General features: G+C 35.3%; 2 protein-coding genes across 9 annotated transcripts in view; both read left to right on the top strand.

Annotated features, from left to right (window-relative positions):
* The window catches only part of LOC115442364 (glycogen synthase kinase-3 beta), a 30663-nt gene extending 26505 nt beyond the window's left edge, over positions 1-4158 (top strand). For all 8 annotated transcript variants that reach the window (XM_037437385.1, XM_030167408.2, XM_030167424.2 and 5 more), the window contains one exon: positions 1723-4158. In XM_037437385.1, coding sequence (XP_037293282.1) covers positions 1723-2094 — 372 coding nt within the window. In that variant the 3' untranslated portion in view covers positions 2095-4158. The remainder of the gene's footprint in view (positions 1-1722) is intronic.
* A 2595-nt stretch (positions 4159-6753) lies between these two features.
* On the top strand, positions 6754-20328 carry LOC115442350 (vam6/Vps39-like protein). The gene is made up of 13 exons (XM_030167364.2): positions 6754-7221; positions 8013-8162; positions 9165-9292; positions 9862-10062; positions 10920-11106; positions 11491-11608; positions 12197-12323; positions 15600-15986; positions 16208-16430; positions 17181-17633; positions 18309-18538; positions 19110-19244; positions 19693-20328. The coding sequence occupies exons 1-13, from the start codon at positions 7152-7154 to the stop codon at positions 19846-19848; spliced, it is 2565 nt and encodes an 854-aa protein (XP_030023224.2). The 5' UTR covers positions 6754-7151; the 3' UTR covers positions 19849-20328.
* Positions 20329-21811: the final 1483 nt, after the last annotated feature.

The following is a 21811-nucleotide window of genomic DNA, read 5'->3' as shown; positions in this document are numbered from 1 at the left end:
TTTTCAGTCGAATATTAACTTAGATATATTCTTTCATTTGTGCTGACGCTTCAAATCACGCAGCCATATGTCCTACAAGGACATTGAGAGCTCATTATTTATATTATTTTTATTTTGTTTGGCGCTTATAAAAGTAAAATTTGGTTAGAGGGTGATATTGCAAATTATTTTTGTCTTTGAGTCACTTAGTTTTCGGTTAAAATATCATATAATTATTTTAAAATATTATCCTAATATTATGTAGATAAAGTGAGTAATGTCACACGACACGCCCATGTGTTTGTTGACATCGAGACATCATTAGTATAAAGTTATCTCAAAGCATCGGCCATACAGCGTATAGACGTAGCGTAACAAGCGATCAGTTTTCGGAAACACCTCTGAATTAGTCACCGTTCAATATTTCAAGACAGAACAGCGTCAACAACTGTGTGAACCGTAAATACTTCGACATTAGTGATTTAATAAATATTATTATTTAACATTGAGAAGTGACTAATAAAAATAGTGTTTCTACTTCTATGATTACGTTAATCGTAATGATGATAAAAGAACCAATCATAATGCAGTTCCCTGGTTTCTCATCGCACAGGTAGTTGACATATTTAAATCAAACATTATTATTTTACTGGTGGTAGGTCTTTGTCTTGCGTTTGCAAGTGGCCATTAGGACAGATACCACCGCAAAGTCTATTTCTACCGCCACTCAACGCATTGTAGTGTGTATTGTCAAGTCTCAGATGACTAGCGCAGTGGAGTGCCGCGTAGTACTTTATAATTTAAAGTCCTATATGTTGTTGTTACTTTATATAAACGATTGTATCGCTTACCATCAGGGTAGTGGTATTCTCGTCACGTCATCAAAATGCAATAATAAAGACTATATATCAGGTCTATACGATGGACGGTCGATGTCTGAGATGGTAGTTCAGGACAGAAAATTTATTTGAAAAAGGTGGAAGGTTTAGTAACTAGCAGTCATTTATGCTTGGTGTTTAAATGGCGCGCGTCATTGCAGTACATGTTGGAGCGTATGACCATGCCCAAGACTGCCACTGACCACCAGCGCATCCGAGTAAGACAACACCGTATTAAAAATTAAATGCCTTCATTGGCTTTTTCAATAAACATGTACAGTTTTATTGAAAATATACAAATTAAAATGGAAATAAGTACAATCGAGAGTCGCGATCAAGATATTTTTATATGAACACAATAGTTGTTGTAATTTTATGGGATAAAAATATTAGTTCATTAATTTTATGGGTATTATAAACAATAAATGAGGGCATTTAATAGTTCGCAATTGAGAGTTTATGAAATTGCCTTTGGCATGAATTTATGACTAGAAAGTCGAAACACAACTAATCGGTTGACGCTGTTTCTTACCGCAAAATGATTGTTTGTTGGTGTTCAGTGTGCATTCGTTCTCGTGCCACTTTCGTGCGGTTTGTTTTCCTTTATTCGTTATTCTTTATAGATTATTTAGATTTCACACTTCATAAAATTATTGCTACAACACGTCACTCTTAGCTTTGGAAAACAAGCCGGTCGTGTGGCGTCATACGCAATCTCAATCACGCGGTGTCACTCATCGTCATGTCGCATCACGAACTGTAACGTCCGTTTGTTAACCATTAACAATGTAAATAGTTAGTTGACGTGTGGTGTGAGGTGTGTGAGGCGTGCGAGGTGTGTACGTGTACGGTTGTGTCGCGGCAGGTGTTCCGCGCGTGCACGCCGCCGGACGCGATCTCGCTGGTGTCGCGGCTGCTGGAGTACACGCCGGGCGCGCGCCTGTCGCCGCTGCAGGCGTGCGCGCACAGCTTCTTCGACGAGCTGCGCGAGCCCACCGCGCGCCTGCCCAACGGACGCCCGCTGCCGCCGCTCTTCAACTTCACCGACTACGAGCTCAGCATCCAGCCCTCGCTCAACGAGTTCCTCAAGCCGCGCGGCGCCGCCGGGCCCGCCGACGCGCCGCCCGCCGCCGCCGCGCCGCCCGACCTGGCGCACGACGCGGCCGGCGCCGCCGGGGCCGCGGCCGGCGCCGGCCCGGGCGCCGCGCCCGAGCCGTCCGGCGCGCGCGCGCACTGACCGCGTCACTCCGCAGCCGGGGCCGACGGGGAGGAGGGGCAGGCGGGGGATGCAGAGGGCTTGAGCCGCCATAGTCGGCGGGAGGGTAGATCCGCCGTAGATTCCGACCCGCCGTGTGATCACTTTGTACTTTTGTAAGCTCAAATTGTCTCCTTGTGTACATACCTTGAACGCGAGTTTCGGTACGTTCGTTCGGTAAACGACAGATTATCGTCTGGATAAATTGTTTTGTTTGATTTCCACGTCGCGATGTCGTCCGCTGTCGCTTCGACTCTGCGAGGTGGGCGCTGCGCCTGGCCGGAGTCGCCCTGAGGTAGCCGCGTGATACTTTAGTGAGAAGTACGACGCAACCTTTGCTTGGGCCGTGTAATAAGTAGGGAAGACATATTCAGTAGTGCATTAGTGTATTTATTGTTGGAGTCGTATCACTAACTCGAGAAACTTGTACGAAACGTATGCCTAGTGTTATTTCAACGATAAAACTCCTTAGCAGATGGATTGTTTTTTTGCATACATAGAAAACATACTTGTAAATTTTTATAACTAGTATAAACTGATCTCTCAGATAATTTATAATGATAATATCTCAGAATATAATGTATTTGTATAAACATATTTCAGAGAATATAAATTTTTAGATTTACTGCATATAGATATTTGATTTTTTGGCTACTTCTGTCTTAGAATTTTTCCTTTTTGCAGTTTACTTTGTCTTATCCAGTGCTGGATATGTGTATTGTACCTACGTAATAGTACTGTCAGTGTCCTAAGATAACGAAATAGTTTTTCGATAATATTGTATTCTATATTCAATAAATGATATTTCTATTATATAAAATTTGTCATTGAAAACACTACGGTTATTAGTAGTCATTTATGGAAATGATGATAAAGTAATGCTATATTTCATTGTCATAGTTTTAAGTATTCAAATAATTTCATTTTGCACTTCGATTTGGCATACAAATTAGGTGTAGACTAACAAATGTTTTACTCATGATATAGAAGTAGCCTGTTGGTGTTGGTCGGTGTGATGTTATTACCCAATGCACCACTCTTACACGCAAGGGAGGCAGCCGTGAATACATACAAGTTGCAAATGATGAACATTATGTATAATCTCATTTGGACCAAGGCGCAGATTTGCAAATAATCTATTGCACAACATGTAGTGTTAGCTTGTGTTTTAAATGTTTTTTCTGGATCGGTAGAGTATACATTTAACGTTTGCAACTTAACACACTGTGCTGTCCTGACATGTCGCGGATATTTTTACATTCATCGATGATTGTAAATGTTTTATTCCGAAGTGTTGACGTAAAGTTACATACCGGTCTCGATCATGGGATGATAAACTTACATACATCTGTATTGCATATTATGTACCATTGTACTTGCTAATTACTTATAAATTATTGTATCGTTAAGAGAAGCGCTCGGCGCATCGATTTCAAATCACACATAGTGGAGCTTAGTTGTCGTCGTTAAGGCTATTGGTTTGCTGATACACTTTATGATTCGTGTAAATATATTATAATTATGTTTACGGTATGACTCTGGAGCGTCGCGGAGGCCGGGGGCGGGGGGCTCGGCGCGGAGCCTCAGCGCGGCCGCTGCGACCTCAGTAAGAGAGACACGGTAGTTTAGATACGCATATTTTTATTAAGTCTATCTATGAATATGAATTTTGTAATCGACGTTGCTTCTAAAGACCCTTTGTGTAAAAAGTTATAAGACAAACTAGTGACCTGAATGTTCGAAGCGATGTTTGAACGTCTTTTATCCCACTGAATTCTCACTTTCACGATTTGCTAGCACACTTGCTACATGAGAATTTCGCGTAAAAACATAGATCGAAATGGAGTTATGACTTATATAAATTATTTAAAGTAAAGTTTTCATATTACTATAACTGTAAAATTAAATTTAATAGTGAGTGAAATTTGTATTTTGTTTTAATATTTGTTTTACTGAATTTGAATACGTCGTAACACCCATATCGTTGTTAGTTATGAATGAAAAATAACATAATTATAAAAGTAAATATTAAATGAATAGCAATTATGGCTTTTTAATTCAACATTCACCATGACCTATCCTATAGTTTTATAAGTAAATTTCAAAATATTATGCAGTGTAGAGAAGCATAATAAATGGGAAAAAACTATTTGGAAGTTTATTTTTTACCTGATAACCTAAGTACAATAGCTCTTAATGGTCCTTCCAGATCAATTTATAACAATACAAGTCAGATTTATCTATAATTTTTACTATTATATAAAGCTCAAATTTGATGCTTTATTTGAACGCGCTTATCTTAGGAACTACTGTTTCGAATTGAACAATTATTTCAGTGTTGGATAGCCCATTTATCGAGGAAGACATAGGATATATTGTAACATCACGCTATGACCTAAAGGAGCGGAGCATTAAAGAAAAATGTTGCAAAAGCGAGACAGAAATTATTCTTTTTAAGAGCTTCCGTTACATGCGCTGAGTAAATGGTTAAAGTTATGCAACAAATATTATGTACGACGGAATTGTTCCCCTGATGAAAAAGTTCTGAATAATCTTATATATATTATAAAACAAAGTCCCCTATTTTGTCTGTCTGTATGGTATCGATTTTTATGGAATTTGATATGGACATAATTTTAAGACCCTGGGAAAGTTATAGGCTACTTTCCATCCCGAGAGAATGTGTAACTGTACTTTCATCTCGGAAAATTTCTTTTGCGCGCGCGGAGCCGTGAGCAGAAGCTAGCGAGTATATAGCTACATGGTAATATTGCTCCCAATCCTCTTATTTATTTTAACCATGTAGCTGCAACAGACGAAAAGACATTTAACGTAATAAAATACGATTCAGAATGAAGTTTGCTTTCTTGTTCATGCTATTATGAATGCAAAGTTATGTTTGGATAATTGCTAGAAGTAAACGCCGTAATACTGGTGAGGTACATTTGGATGGATAGGAAATGTGGGTATGGTAACACTTTTGCCTATATCTGGAAGGGAAAAATGTGATACTGGGTATTAGTGATGTAACGAATATTCGCATTCGCATTCGCGAATATTCGCATATTTTTGGATATTCGCATTCGCAAAATTTCTGCGAATATTTTGCGAATGTCAATATCAGAAAATTTTTTTTTGAAGATAATTAAATAGTAGACTGCCTCGGTGGCATAGTTCTACTGCATGTGCGGTACGGCAGCGCTCTAAGGTCCTGGGTTCGAATTCCGGATCGGGCAAAATGATATTTGGGTTTTTCTGCTCAGTTGACACTGAGCAGAAAAACCCAAATATCACTTTGCCCGGAGTGTGAAATTGGTGCCCGACATGGCGATAGGCTCGCCCTTGTCACACTATTAGACGGAACACATTTGGCGAAAAGTGGGTGCCCTGGTTGCGCCTCTGCATACCCTTTCCGAGATAATATTCGTAATACTGTGTGTGTGTGTAATAGTAGGTTAATAAAATCAAAATCTAAACTAAAACAATATTCTTCTACAATAAACTATAAATATAGTCTAAACAAACAAACAAAAAAATAGACTCTCAAAGAAAAATACCTCTCTTTCTTAAAACATACCAATTAATTAACTATTTTTACCATGTTTTTAAGTTAGTAATTAAACTTGAGTAGAGGAATATTAAACTTTAAAAATAAACAAAATGATTTCGTTTACTTTAATAAAGCTTAAAAATGTAATTCTCATTAGAACTTGTAACACATTAGCAACTAAGAAATTAAAAGCAATTGAAAGAAACAAAAACAAATTCTTCTATAATTTTTTTATCAGTCTTTGCATAACTTTCTAATGTTTCGATAATTATCATCTTAGATAATAATAAAATTTAGATAATCATCATAGAAAATTGGCGCCAAATTTGAACAAAAACTAAACATTCGCATTCGCGAATGTCGGTAGCAGATATTCGCATTCGCATTCGCGAATGTTCAAAAAATGACATTCGTTACATCACTACTGGGTATACACAGACCATTGATGTATACATTCCATCGTGAGTCATTTCATGGAGTCTTGTAAGTGTATCTGAACCCTCTACACTCGTGGGTGCCCGTCTTGCTAGGCCCTCGTTTAGTTGTAACAAGCCGTCGCTGCAGGAGAATTAGCCATCCACATTCTCAATTTGCATAATTAACTGAACCGATTACTGTTTGACTACGGCATAGCTTATACACGGACTCGGAATGATGCCTCACGTCGTGTTCCGGGGAGTTAAAGGCGTGGTACAACAAGAAGAGACGTGGGTACCATCCACTCACGTTTTGCACCCTAGGGTATGCAGCACGCACCTCTGACTTTTCTGAAGTTATGTGTGTATTCTTTATGAATTATCGCTTGTCTAAATGGTGAAGGAAAATATCGTGAGAAAAACTACAGATCTGAGAAGTTCTATAAGCATTTCGTAAGCAAAATTCGGCCAACCCGTGCTAAGGCTTAAACCCTCTCAGTAGTAGAAGAGGCCCGTGCGCAGCAGCGTAGAGAATTAATACAGGGCAGGTATAATTATTTTAAAATTACAAAAGTTGAAGATTTGGTATCCAATATTTTTTTATGGTTTTCTAGATTTTAGAACTACATCTGGCAACACCGCATACTTGTCAATTTTGAATTTGATTGTCATTTTGATTTGACACTTGACATAACAGATTCATTTATAATTTCACCTGATTTTGGTAAAGTGTTAATTATTATCAAAAAGCTACTTGATTGTTAACGTGAATTGATCATTAAGATCAGTGTTTATTCGTGTAATATTTATGTCAAATGTGTTCTGACTACTCCGTGGTTTACAAAATTTATCTGAAATTAGACTACATGTTTGAATTTGAGAATAAAAATAAATTTGTTTGTTCATGTAATAAGAATTAGAAATATTTATAATGTTAGATATACGTGCAATATAAAAAAAAAGTAATTATTTCTTACGCTAATATACGATCGCCTTTATAATGATTGTATGAAGGTTATGGGAGTTGTTGTTTTGAAACGTTTATACTCCATCTCAGTGATTCATTATCAACAATGCACGAAGCCTACGAAGTATCCCACCTTCTCAATGCGACCGTGCAGATCGAGGCTATTGCTGCCTATGGTGAGATATTTCAATTATTACTTAAACTAAAGAATCACAATTGCCTATATTATAAAGGATAATCGCATTTTGTACTTGTGGCGTATTATGGCAGGTTTAAGGTTTTGTGGCCTTTTAACAAATTAGAAAACCTATCTTTGCAAGAAGTATGAAGAAATCAATTTATTTTGACATTGCCTGTATGTATGTATACCTACCCACAGTGGATTATCTTTGCGGATGTGTATTTCGCCTTCCACATAGAAGATAAAATGGTAATGGATTATGCAATAAACTGGCTTAAAACATATAGTACTTGGTTATAAACATTACACAATGAGCTAAATTATGGAGTGTTGTCAGTCGTCACTGGCCTTAAAAAGCTTGCTGCATACTTACTACTTTGTTTATATTTGTTGTTTGTATGAATTCTAACAGTTAGATACAGACACACTGAACACTATCTGAATAATATTGCTGAGAACATAATCATCGTGTAGAGGTAGTTGTACCTCCTGACATCCTACCTATCCTATCCTTCCATCCTATTTATTTTCATACTTGCTTTTTCAATAATTTTAAGTCCTTTCAATTAGACTAGACAATGGAAGTAATTGAAAAGTGGGTATACATCTGTCTGTATTTAATTTTTCTCTTCTCTGAATGGTATTGATAACTATATAGTAGCTCTGGTGCAGATAGATAGAGCAGCTAATTTTTTTATAAACAAATTTGTATATAAAGTCTAAAATAGTGTAGTAATGTATGTTATTTATTATTATGGTAAAAAACGCCTACACATTTATTTTCAGATAATAACTTGTTGTTGGGCACGAGACAGGGGCATTTGTTGATGTACTCATTGTCTGTCAACAATGGAAACCAAAAGTATGAAGTGCAGCTGTTAAGATATAGGAAGAATTTTAGTAAGAAGCCCATACAGCAGATTGAAGTCATCCCAGGTAACAGCCTTTTTTTGTAAATTATTATGTTAGCTTATATTGTTGGCTCACTATTACAATGTCCTATGTTAATTTTTACTTATATTGCAAAGATGAGATTAAAAATTTTCATGTTGGCCAAAGATGAGAAAAAACAATTATCCATGTATCCACTTTTATTTATATTTTGCAGTTATCAGATAATTTCACTGAAAAAGACTAAGAAGCATGTATAATAATATAATATCAGCCCTGTATTATATACTTGCCCACTGCTGAGCATGGGCCTCCTCTACTACTGAGAGGGATTAGGCCTTAGTCCACCACGCTGGTCTAGTGCGGATTGGTAGACTTCACACACCTTCGAAATTCCTATAGAGAACTTCTTAGATGTTCAGGTTTCCTCACAATGTTTTCCTTCACCGTTAAAGCGAATGATAAATTAACAAAGAATACAAATATGATTTTAGAAAAGTCAGAGGTGTGTGCCCTTGGCATTTGAACCTGCGGACATTCGTCTTGGCAGTCCATTCCACACCCACCTAGGCTATCGCCGCAAGAAGCATGTGATACATAGAATTCGCAAATCAAATATAACATAGACCGTTGTAATAGTGAGTCAGCAATATACCTTAAATACACCCAAAATAATAAAAATTATAAATGTGTTCTCCCATAATTACTTTTGCCTTGTTATAAACAATTAATTATTGAATAATAATTTATCCCAATATGTTCTAATGCTAATTAATATTTGTAATTTTTTAATTTTATGAAGACCTCTAACATACCTATACTCTTATCAACAGTCTTACTATATCTTGAAGGTAAGAAAATTTTAAAATTTTCTATTGAGGGATATTGTTATTAATGTAAATACTTAGCATTATCAAACTTGGCATTTATGAATCAGGTTGATGAGTTTAGATGATGTTACTCTTTTTGGGCAGTTGTGTCCATCTTTTTGCTTGTTATTTAATTGTAGGGAAAAACTATATTATATTTTATATTGTTACATTGCAGATGAGAACCTGTTGATATGCTTAACAGATTCTATTGTGGCCACATACAGCACTAATGGAGTCAATTTTCCATTGGTCAAAACATTTGATCAAACCAAGGGTGCATCATTATTTGCATTAGATAATAAGGTACTTATACTTTTGTGTAAATTACAAATACTTTTGGCTAATTAAAATGTCAAGTAGTTACTAACATATTTTTAATTGTATTTTTTTTATTTTATAATTACAATCTTACTTCTTATCTTACTAATATTATGAATGTGAAAATGTTATAAAACAGTTTTGGTGTTTCTTAGAAGTAATCTCAGAAATCTAAAAGATTTGGAAAAAAATTGGCACAAGAGGTGTAGAATTCCAGAAAACATGGAAATAATATTCTGAGTTTGTACTTCGGAATCCATTTATTTACAAACTGACATTTCTTTGAAACAAAACATTATATTAAGAAAAACGTACCAGCCAGTACACTACAAAAGGTATATTTGCTTCCATGGGAAATAAAGAATGGTTTTAATCAGAAGTTTATTAGATAGGCTGGGGTCTTGCAACTGGCGCTATGAACCCCTACAGGGATTTAGGGACTTTTGTAGGGCAAAGCTTATCACATGGGTGAACTCATGAGCAACACCTAATCTTAATTAAATTAGCAAGAATTGTATCAAAGATTTTATTTTTATTTACTATTATTTTTTTAGTTGATCACATCAGCTAGTGGAGAGACAACTTCCGATGTTCGCTTGTGTGTTGCTGTGCGAAGAAAACTTCAAATATTCAATGGTAAAAATGGAGAATTTAGGCACATGTTGGATTTTAGTGTCCCTGATGTGCCAAAGGTCATGGCTTGGGGACAACAGTATTTGTGTGTAGCATTCAAATCAGAGTACATGTTGTATAATGTAAGTTTTAATAAGCTTTTATTTTTGTTTTGTTTATAGTTTAAAGGCGTTAAATTAGGAGTCAAACTATAATTAAAGAATTATGTAAATGTGTCATGCATCATAACTACAGACCGGATTATTTAAAATAAAAAAAACCTTGAATATGCAGTACGTCAAAATATGTAACTTTATTCATGAAAGGAAACAATTTTTTTAGTTTATTTAATTGAAATCAGCATGCAATTTGTATGTAGTGACAAATTATAACATAATATTCATATTAAACAAATCAACAAATTATTTTTATTCATGTTCGTAACCTTGCTATATTGCTTGGGTAGTTTTATGTATTGCATACATGGTAAGACTGTCAAGCTGATATCTAGGGGTTCAATTTCCAGGTTCAGGAAGTAAATTGGGCTTATCTCTTTTTTTTACAAATTTGGATGCTGAGCTACCACTTTTGTTTGTGGTAAAAGTTCATTTGCCACAAATCCTGCGTTATTTTTCAGCTTATTTGCTTTAATAACTCTTAACGGCAACAATTAATCATTATATTTCTAATTTTAAGTTAGCTTAACGAAAAGAAGTAATCAATTAGCGCCAAGTAAACCAAAAATATGCACTATTCTATGATTTTTGGCATTATATGCAAAAACATGGCAAAAATATGCAAATGCATATAATACGGTCTTTAATCATTACTTACTTATAGGTTACTTGTATATTTTCAAAGCTGTTATTAATAATAAAGTACTGTACAAAATATGATTTGTAGATTTATATGGTTGCACAGATCTATTAAAGCAAAATAGATATACAATAATATTGTTGGAAATAAATTAGGAAACATATTTATATTATTATTGTTTTAGGCCTCTGATGGAAAACCAAAGGAATTATTCCCAACAAGCAGTTCCAAATCCTTGGAACCGACTATAGCTAAGTATTCTGAACCGTCATTCCTTCTGGGGCGCGACCAAACATCTGTCCTTGTGGAAGAATCAGAGAATATTGTTATAAAAAAGACCATTAAATGGACTGAAGCACCTATTGCTGTTGGTAAGTAAGACACAAAACTACTCCATTAATATAAGTTGTAATTGCTAGAAGTTAGTTATGCTGACACTCTTCTTCTTGGCTGTTATGGCTGCTACCGTTTATTTATCGGTGATTTTGCCAATGTCGAGTTATAATACCAGATACAAAACAAAAAGTGACTATAAAATCAGATCGCCATTTTCAAAAAGTCTATTACCATGCTACATTTGAACTATGCAAAACTTGACTAACTGACCTTGTTATTTTTATTTATAAAAATATAATTATTTTATCCCAATTTTTCGAACTATAATTTTATGATGTAGGTCGCAATTCCAACTTATTCCGGAGATATATAATATTTAATTATGTTCTCCCACTAATGAGATATGTTTTTTTTTTCAGTGTGGGACCAACCATTCGTGTTAGGTCTCCTGCAAGATCAAATAGTTGTACAGACTGTGGAACCAGCACTCTTCATACAGACATTAGTGGATTTGAATAAAGCAAGACTGATGTATAGGTAAGTTTAAGATGTGAATGGTTTATTATACAAATGCAACAACAGGATGGCCCCAGCAGATTGGGAGGTCCAAGTAAAAAAAAAAATATCACTTCTGTTTCCAAACATCTTATTTTGCAAAAGTTATTTTATAGCGAGGTTAATTTACCGCCTATTTCAATAAACCATCCTAATCGCTCTTTTTCTATCGACTGTGAAAAGGGACCAATCAGATTAAAGGTTTTTGTGAAATGCTTATAAATGACTTATTTTGATTGAATCTTGGGATTGAAACAGAAATTATGATTCGGATGATTTATTAAAAGCGGCTCATAGTGCTATTTAAGCACAGTAAAAGCATCGACTCAGAGCTGTGGCGCCCTCCGAGGACTTTCAGCGTTCTCCCAAGGATCTGGCGCCCGGGTGAACACCTGACCCGCACCACTCTAAAGCCGATATGCGCAACATCAAATCGTTACCTTCGTTAATGTACGTACTACCCAGGCAGAGACGACCTATTGCTGTATACAAGGATGTCAACAGTGCCATTATACCACGTCATTATTATCCAAACGTACTTCATAAATTTTTACTTTTGTTTTATTTCAGATGTAAGCGAGGCTTGATATTTGTTGCCTCTGTTGGCCAGGTGTGGTGTTTGAGCTCCGTCGACGTCACCAAACAAAGGCAGCAGTTATTAAAAGACAAACAGTTCCAAATAGCCATAGATTTAACGGTAAGTCTTTAAAAAATAGCTATAAGTGTTTATTGGCGGTTGCTGCAATTACTGCGTGATCCCTGCGTATGAGATATTTGTGAGAAAACAGAGGAGAATAAGGGAAAAGGAAGAAAAATTTAGCAAGTCTCTTTACGGACCGCTATGATAACAAGAACTATACAAATATACTTATTGTTAGTCATAGTGGATATCACCAGAAAACGTTAACGTTATTCCATTCTGATATATGCGCGATGAATTTTTTTTTGAGGGAACCTCAGCAGGTTTTACTGACGCTACCCTGCGAACAGGATACAGGCGACCCCCGGTAACCGTAGCGGCCCTGAAGAATAGGGAATGATGGGAACTGCTAGGATGGGCAGAGGGGAATATGTAGAGAAATGTTCGTGGGCCCTTTTCGGCCTCAATGTGTTATGCCAAAAAGAGGTAAACATACTGCACTGCGTGCCTTGGCCCACGACTAATGTCTCCCCATGCTTGGGTGTTGTTTTTGAAGACCGAGCGTAGAATTGTTTCGGAAGGGCTTGTATAGTTGCGCCAACCCTACTTTGGAGCAGGTTATGATTTACTGGGAAGTGCAAAAAGATTAGTATTTTTCAAAATTAACTTTAAGACAAGCATCTTAAAATTATGTTAATTTTTATCCGACTTCAAAAAAAAAGAGGTTATCAATTCGGCGTGATTTTTTTTCAATTATAGTGTATCACAAAACGTGGTTTTACACAAGCCAATAATTAAATTTGGCTTAATTTGGCTTATTGTATATTGTTTGCTAAACTATAATTTTTCAATACAACACAGTTTTTATTAAACAAGGATTCAGAGTACAAGATAATAAAACGGTTTTATAAAATTATTTGTATTTCACAGATGGTCATTGCCATTTTCCTCTTTAATGTTTGTGTTATAAATACAGTTAAGGATAAATAAAAGTTATAAATAATGTAGCGCAAAACATCTATGAGTATTGAGAAGTGTGCTAATGTCATGGTTATTCAGTTTTGTATTTTGTGGAAGCTAGACATTGCGGCACTGTTCGTTGGGAGGTTTGCTAGGATTATTTAAAGATAAATAATTCCAGAAGTTCGTGAGTAATTAAAATTAATGACAAAACAAATAGTGAATACTCTTATCCTGTAATTTGATTTCTCGTTATATTATCTACGTATATATTGAGTTATTAGTACGGTATACGTAAATTATGTGTTTTTGAGAAGATGTCAGTGTTTTTAAATGTTATCTTTCAACATTTTAGGATAAACGGCGTCTATAAGTGGTGTTTGCATTTTTTGAAAATTGAAATTACCGTTTATAATTTTCTCTGATTTTGTTATGCCACAGACATTGGGTCATAATTATGACATAATAAACAGACATTTTAGCTTCGCCAGCCTAGATTACGCTTATAAAGAGTCGTACAAATATCTCGCTGTGTTTAACTTGCTTTTTTGCATTTGAATGACGATGGTAAGCCATACGGCGGTCATACGCCCATAAACAGTAATAACACCAGACAGAATTTTGAATTACAAAGCACTGCGTTGTACTCCACTACACCCGTCACTGTGAGCTAGATGTTAAGTAATAATAATGCTCTACCGTTTGAAATCTATAACAGTATGATAAGTAACATCGTTTAATATAATAGTGCAATTTATCTATAACAAGACTTGCCACTAATACCGAGTTATAAAAACAGATTTTTTAAAGTGTGCTGGATTATTTTTATAGACGAACTAGCAGACCCGACCGACGTTGTCCCGTCTTAACTATGTATTTGCAGCGCGCATGCTGTCAATCGCTGACAGTTATTTCAAACAATTGATAGTTATATAAAACTAGCTTTTGCCCGCGGCTCCGCCCGCGTTATAAAGTTTTTCAGGCTAAAGGTTTCCGTTATAAAAGTAGTAGTTTCCCGGGAGCCTATGTTCTTCCCAGGGTCTCAAACTGTCTCCATACCAAATTTCATCTTAATACGTTGGGTAGTTTTTGAGTTTAACACGTTCAGGCAGACAGATGCAGCGGGGGACTTTGTTTTATAATATATTTTTTAGAACTTTTTAAGAGGAATAATCCCGTCATACATCATTGTTGCATAACTTTAACCATTTATGCAGCGCACGCAACGGAAGCTCTCAAAACTAATAAATTGTCCCCATTTTTCCAACATGTATCATTACTGCTCCGCTCCTATTGGTCATAGCGTGATGATATATAACTTAGAGCACTCCACGAACAAAGGGCTATGCAACATACAAAGATTTTTTCAGTTCGAATCGGTAGTTCCTGAGATTAGAATGTTTTGAATTTTTTCTTTCATAAGAACCTTCTTCTGACAATAACAAACAACAAAAAAAAATATAGTGAAATCGGTCCAGCCGTTCACGCGTGATGGCGTGACCAAGGAAAATAGGGATTCATTTTTATATATATAGATGAGCAATATTTATATAGAGGAGAAATTAATATGCAATATTAAAACGTTAGAAAACATAGCATTGCCGAGTATTGACTCTACTATTCCCCTTCATTATCATATTTATAGTATTTCGAAACACCATAAATAACAGGAAAATCACGACAATAATTCATTACCGTTCAGTCAACCAACTTGTGTCCACTTTCATCTTTCACTAAAATGTTTAAAGTAAAATTAAATAGTCGCAAATCTGCCATTGTCAAACTTATAAATGTGAGTATAATGTATTTCATTTTCTAGCTTCCACGTAAATACAAAACGGTAAGATTGTGCCAACATGCTACGGCATATACGTGCAATAAAAAATCGTAAAGCCACTATAGCCTTGTTGGCAGATGTAAGTTATAATTTACAGCGTTTTTTTATTAATATTTACTTGTAATCAATTATCTCTGTGTTATTTATTATGTCTCTGTTATTATAATGCTTATATACTTAGTTATCTAAATACAAATTCGTTATCAACAGGTTATTCGTTGATAGGGTGCAGCATATTTTATGAATTAGCCTAGTGCCAGTTTTGGAGACCCATAACTATAATTAAAGTATTAATTATAATTTAATTAAAACTGTTGGGCATGAAAGTCTACTATTTTTATTAAGTTTTGTTTGTTTCATGTTTTTATTTTTAATAGTCTTCAATATGATGACAATATTCTGTTAAAATATGGGTTCACTAGATATGCACAACACAGAATCTATTCATCGATCGCCTGTGCATTATTATTCGCTAAAGTATAATATTTACTCCGCATGAATACAGATATTAATCATTCGTTATATACTATTCGCAGAGTTTAGCAGATTGTACACCCGAAGAAAAAAAACAGAAGATTCATTCGATACAAGTGTTATACGCTCTAGAACTATTTGACAACAAATCTTACTCTCAGGCGATGAAAGAGTTTATAAAATTGAACACGGACCCCGCAGACGTGATCAAACTGTTCCCGGAACTGGATAACAAAGCTGACAGCGATACTAAAAAGAACAAATTGAAAGGCAAAGATCTAGAAAACGCTTTGAATGCTCTAATAGAATATTTAGTGGAGTTGCGGTCTAGAATTGGCAAGGGAACGAATTCCGAAGCGAGCGGCAGTCAAGAAGGAGCAGCCAGTCAAAGGAACGTCACGCAGCAGTTAGAGTTGATCGATACCACGTTATTGAAGTGTTATTTACAGGTCATTATTTTTTACAAGGCATTTAAGTAGGGTTTTAATACTGATATTTGAAGTTCGTGCAAATAGATGCGTTCTTTTAAGCATAAAGATATTCATAGGTATACATACTTAAGATAATTGATAATTTCCAATTTACATGTCACATGTTCGCTTAAATAAATTACAGGCTTTAATTTACATTACACCCAGATTTACACGAGTTAATTTTTAACCTTCTGCAGACAAACGATGCGCTAGTTGCACCTTTATTGCGTTTAAACAACTGTCGTTTAGAAGAAACGGAAAAGACATTGCTTCAACATGGGAAACATAGCGAACTTATTATTCTTTACCAAACAAAAGGACAACATACCAAAGCACTGCAGTTACTGCGAGACCAGGCCAAACAACCCGATTCGAGTCTGGAAGGTTATCGAGAAACGAAAAAATATTTGCAGCATTTGGGTAAATATTACAAATCGACGATTGGAAGGCAATCATATCTAAGCGACAAATATACCGAAAATGAGTTACATAAATATTTTGAATCGCACTAATTTTCTACGTCATTTGATCTAGTTTTTGTAGGTCTAGGACAATTATAATAACATCACACATAGTATAAAACAAAGTCGGTTTCTCTGTCCCTATGTCCCTTTGTATGCTTAAATCTTTAAAACTACGCAACGGATTTTGATGCGGTTTTTTTAATAGATAGAGTGATTCAAGAGCAAGGTTTATATTTATAATAATAACACCCACAAAATAGTGGAGAAATACTGTTATTTTGTTATGTTATACCCGTGCGAAGCCAGAGCGGGCCGCTATGTCTTTATATACAATATACAACGTTCACAGTTTTTCTGTAGTGTATTTAGTATCAGCATTGCACCCGTGCGAAGCCGGGGCGGGTCGCTAGTTAGACTATATATGTTAAAATAAAAAGTTGAATTGTTATGAATTTTCATATTAAATCAAAACTCTACTCAAGAAAATTACTGATTGTCGCTTAGATATGTTTGCCTTGCAAGCGTCGTAATACTGATTTTCAAAACTATCTAGTTCATAGTATTAATATAAATGCGAAAGTTTGTAGCTCTATTGGTCAAGTCATCTTCCAAGTTGCGTTTAGAAGTTACGATGGCACAAACATAATACGTCGAACTTATATAGCGAATTAACAAATAAAATTTAATCAGATTTTATTATTTTCAGGTGCTGAGCATATAAATCTGATATTCAAATTCTCCGATTGGATTTTGAAAGAAAATCCAGAGGAAGGTTTGAAGATTTTCACCGAGGACATAGAAGTGGAAAACTTCCCGCGTCCCAAAATATTAGACTTTTTGCTAAGAGAACACGAGGCATTGGCGATACCTTATCTAGAACATATGATATACACATGGAACGATACCAACCCTTTCTTTCACGACGCGTTGATCAATATGTATAGAGATAAAATTATAAACAAAAAGGCTAATATAACCGAAGAGGAGTTGCAACACACCAAGTCTAAACTCTTAGCCTTTCTAGAAAAGTCCACGCACTACACGCCTGAGAGGGTTTTGTTGCACTTCCCGACGGATAGCCTGTTTGAAGAGAGAGCTATAATATTTGGGAAACTTGGCAGGCACGAACACGCGTTAGCCATATATGTGTTGATATTAGGTAATATTTTTTATATAATTTATTTTTACTTAAGGCGATACCTCAAGGTCCATTTTCATACATTTTGTTTCACCTTTAATCTGGGTAACTAAACAAGTATTGGCAAGTAAAGAATTTAAATTCACGTCTAGTTAGTGATTAGTTCTCGCAGTTGAAGAAAAACGTAAAAATAATTAATAATCATGGATATTTCGGCCTTTAAAATTTAATATGACGAAATTTTAAAGGCAGAAATATCCATGATTATTAATTATTTTTACGTTTTTCTTCAACTGCGAGAACTAATCACTAACTAGACGTGAATTTAAATTCTTTACTTGCCAATACTTGTTTAGTTACCCAGATTAAAGGTGAAACAAAATATATGAAAATGGACCTTGAGGTATCGCCTTAAGATATTATTTAATTTGCCAGTATGTTGAAACGAGATGGTGCGGGTTTGAGACGGTGTTATAAATGGTATGACAAATGTTGAAATAAACAAGTCAATCCTCCATTGAAATGGAATCCATGATCAATTTAAAATATGTATTAAAGAACAACTTAGATCTATGAAAATAACAAGAATTGCCGCTACCGTTGTCATTGCCTTTGATTTTTTTTTATCACAAAACCACATGAGACCAAATCCGAATATTTCCTAATATTTTTGGCTAATACAGTTCCAGTTTTCAGGTGAAGTCGAAAGAGCAATACAATACTGCGAGAACGTAAGCAAAGTTCCCGACGAGCAGAATCAAGACATTTATGTGATATTGATGAGGATACTCATGAATCCGGAGCGAAGTGGCGTGCTGACCGGTCCTCTAGCCAACGCGCCGAGACACCCCAAGACCTCCGTGCCCGACCTCGAGACAGCTCTGAACATACTGGAGAAACATGCCAACAATATATCGCCTTTGAAGGTATCGCGTGTTCAGGGCTTCCATCCTTACGTAATTTCTTAGCGATTTTACGTATGAAATAAATGAAATGCATCATGGCGAAAGTGTTCCGGTTGTAAGTCGTGAATTCGCAAGATCTATCGAGCGATTAAAGGATCTATAACTGAACTTAATAACATTATAATATATTTCATTATTTCTTAATCTAAATAACTCTTATTTAGTTTAATAATAATTGTTACTGCTACCACTTCTAATGCATGTCGTGATAACCTTCAAAAGCAGTGCACTTAATCCCTTTGATTTTATGTTGCGTACGGACCTTAATATAAGCAATAGTGTTTACTCCTACGGGTTGTTCATAAATAAATAAAAATAAAAATCCGCGAACATTGTTTGGGAGTTTGAGTATATTACAAATGTCTAACTTTTGCTCGCTGGTGCGACCGCGTTGAATTACAGTCGTGACATAAATAAAAATAATGTATGCGTCTTCCTTACGATTTAAGCTTCAGTTAGAGGTATAACCCAGAATTCGTGAAAGAGAGAGTTAATTTTGCATTTATAATATGTGTATGTATGTTTGTTGCAGGCTCTAGAAGTGCTGCCGAACTCTGTGCCGCTCAGTCGCCTCAAACACTTCCTAGAGAGCGCCCTGGACGGACAACTCACACAGAAGCGACGCATGCAAATACTCAAGGGGTTGCTTTACGCAGAACATATACAGGTATTATATGAATTGTTCATATGAGTTAATTAAGTATAGATGTATTATATAGTTAATTGGTTGAAACCTTTTGGTATATCTAGTTGATTATGCGTCGATTGTATAGAAAATACTATATTGTATTGTATAAACAATTTGAAAAAGGAACATTTTGTTTTTCGTAAAATTTAACCATCGATGTTCATTGTAAAAATTATCTTATTATTTCATTGCTTTGAATGCGATACGAGCTTGCCGTTCGCCTGATGGTAAGCGATACGACCGCACATAAACAGAAATACTATCCAAAATCTGAATTAATTAATCTGAGTATTGTATGGCATTCCACTGCGCTCGCCATTCTGAGACATGAGATGTTAAGTCTTATATCCAGTAGCATTATTGCAGTAATTCTTTGCTTTAGTATTTGTTAATATTAAAGGTAGTTTAATTTAAATTTTATTTTCAGCTCCAAGATCTGAAACAGTACCACGAATCGAAGAGTGTAGTGATAAACGACTGTGATGTGTGCCTAGAGTGTAAGAAACGCTTCAGCAACCAAAGCGCCTTTGTCCGATACCCCAACGGTGACATAGTGCATTATTCTTGTAGAATAGACAAGTAAACGTATCTCTGTGTAGCCGCTATTATAAAAGCTAAAGAAATTCCGTCGCGTTATTCAAAATGTATGCTTTACGTATGCTTCTCACAATTTGAAAATAACTGTTTACATAAAACAAAAATATGGCGTTCCTTTATATTGCAATCACATGGACACAGGTTATGTAAAATAAGCTCCCGTATTTTGCCGTCGCAATTCTATTAAATTACAATTTTAATAAAAACCTTTATTTCGTTTTTAAAATTTTGTCAGTCAGCTGCCATTATTTTTGCGTATTACTTCCTATATACTGCCGCAGAGTATGCTACCCTCTATATAAGAATCCCTGGTCTAAGCGGAAATTTAGTTACTATACAATATTCACTAATTATTCGAGTGTTGCTAAAATACATAATATTCGAACAATAGTCTCTAGTTTAAAATGAGGTACCGTGAAACTGAATGATTGGTGCTGAAGGGGTTATAAGAAATGAAAATAAAATATAACCGTAATCTGTAATCTACATAAAAGTGAATTCTTTTCAGCTCTAGAGCTCTATTCACTTTGTTTTATCGGTATTATAATTCAAAAATTAGTTATTATAAAATAAACAATTTGTAGCACATATTTGCATGTTTTAGTAGTTTATTTATTTAAACGATAAATAATATGTATATTAAAACATTGTAAACATAATAATATAATAAAGACAATTTCTATCCCACTTGTGTGTTTTATTATGATTCTGTGGGTGTATCTCTACCGTAACATTTTTTTTTTGTTAAACTCTATATATTTCCATATACCTACACATTTCATGAAATAGGTTATGATAGGGGTCTTACAGAATTATATACATATCTAATGTAATGATTCTTAGGTATGTAGTTAGACTAATTAGAGTTATTACAATAAAGACGCCAATATATCTATATATTTATTACCAGTTAAAAAGAATATTCGCAGTACAAAAGGAAGAGAGCGTACGTCGGACTACCTTATTGTATAAAAAGCCAGTCGGTTAGTTGTTACGAATCATCTATAAGATCTTTAGAATTCGACAAATTCGGTTGCTATTTTAAGAAAATATGGATGACTCGTTTAGATATTTCTCAAAACCGATCATTTTTTTTTCGGGGATATCGCGTTAAGAATCTGCATAGGCTCTGGGAATCGATCCATTCGACCGCCCTAAAATGATTCGCCTGCTATCAGTAATTTTAAACGATCTAGGTGGCGAATTCACTAGCAATTAAGGGTAAAAACGAGTTCTTAAAACTCCTACACTGCACGAAACCATAGTCCAGTACTCGCCCGTCGGGACCTCGCCCCTCATCTTCCCTATCTTCTAATAGTTCCGGCCTGCAAGCCGACAAATATGGTAATGAATGGGTAGTTCTCAGTATCTTCGCTTTATTGCTGATGTATATTCTAGCCGAGGTTCGAAATCCGTTAGTGGGTTGCCATTAGCTTGTTCAATTCAATTCAAAAACTTACAAGCCTCGAAAGCGCTTACCCAAAATTTCTTTTTTGTCCCGCGAGCTGCCCCCTCTACAGAAATCCGTAGCTACGCCAACGCGGTACAATGATATCGCGAAGCTATGTCACAGATTGCTACCGAACCTATGCCTTTGGGTATTGTAAACCCAAGCAATTCGCCGTAGGAGGTTATATGTGGTCACAAACTCAAAGAACGACTTATACGTCCTCGACAGCTGTGAGATTTATTACCCGAGCCATCATCTATCTTCTCAGATTCAAAAAACAAATTTTCTGATTTTCACTAATTGTATTATGTCATTTAAAACATTTAAAACCACATTTATTATTTAATTATGTATTATAAGAGATAAAATGTTAACTTGAGATGTAAGTCAGGATCTTTGATTTTTTTTCTATTTCACGATGTTTTTTCTTTTCTTCACCACCGTGTATCCGTTGACTTTGGGTACGATTTCCGAGCAAAAGGTGCTTGAATTGCCCACT

The sequence above is a fragment of the Manduca sexta genome, chromosome 11, assembly GCF_014839805.1.
Source record: "Manduca sexta isolate Smith_Timp_Sample1 chromosome 11, JHU_Msex_v1.0, whole genome shotgun sequence".
In the NCBI taxonomy this organism is placed as follows: domain Eukaryota; kingdom Metazoa; phylum Arthropoda; class Insecta; order Lepidoptera; family Sphingidae; genus Manduca; species Manduca sexta.
Note: the sequence above shows the minus strand (reverse complement) of the source record. Positions and strands in the feature narration are given on the sequence as shown.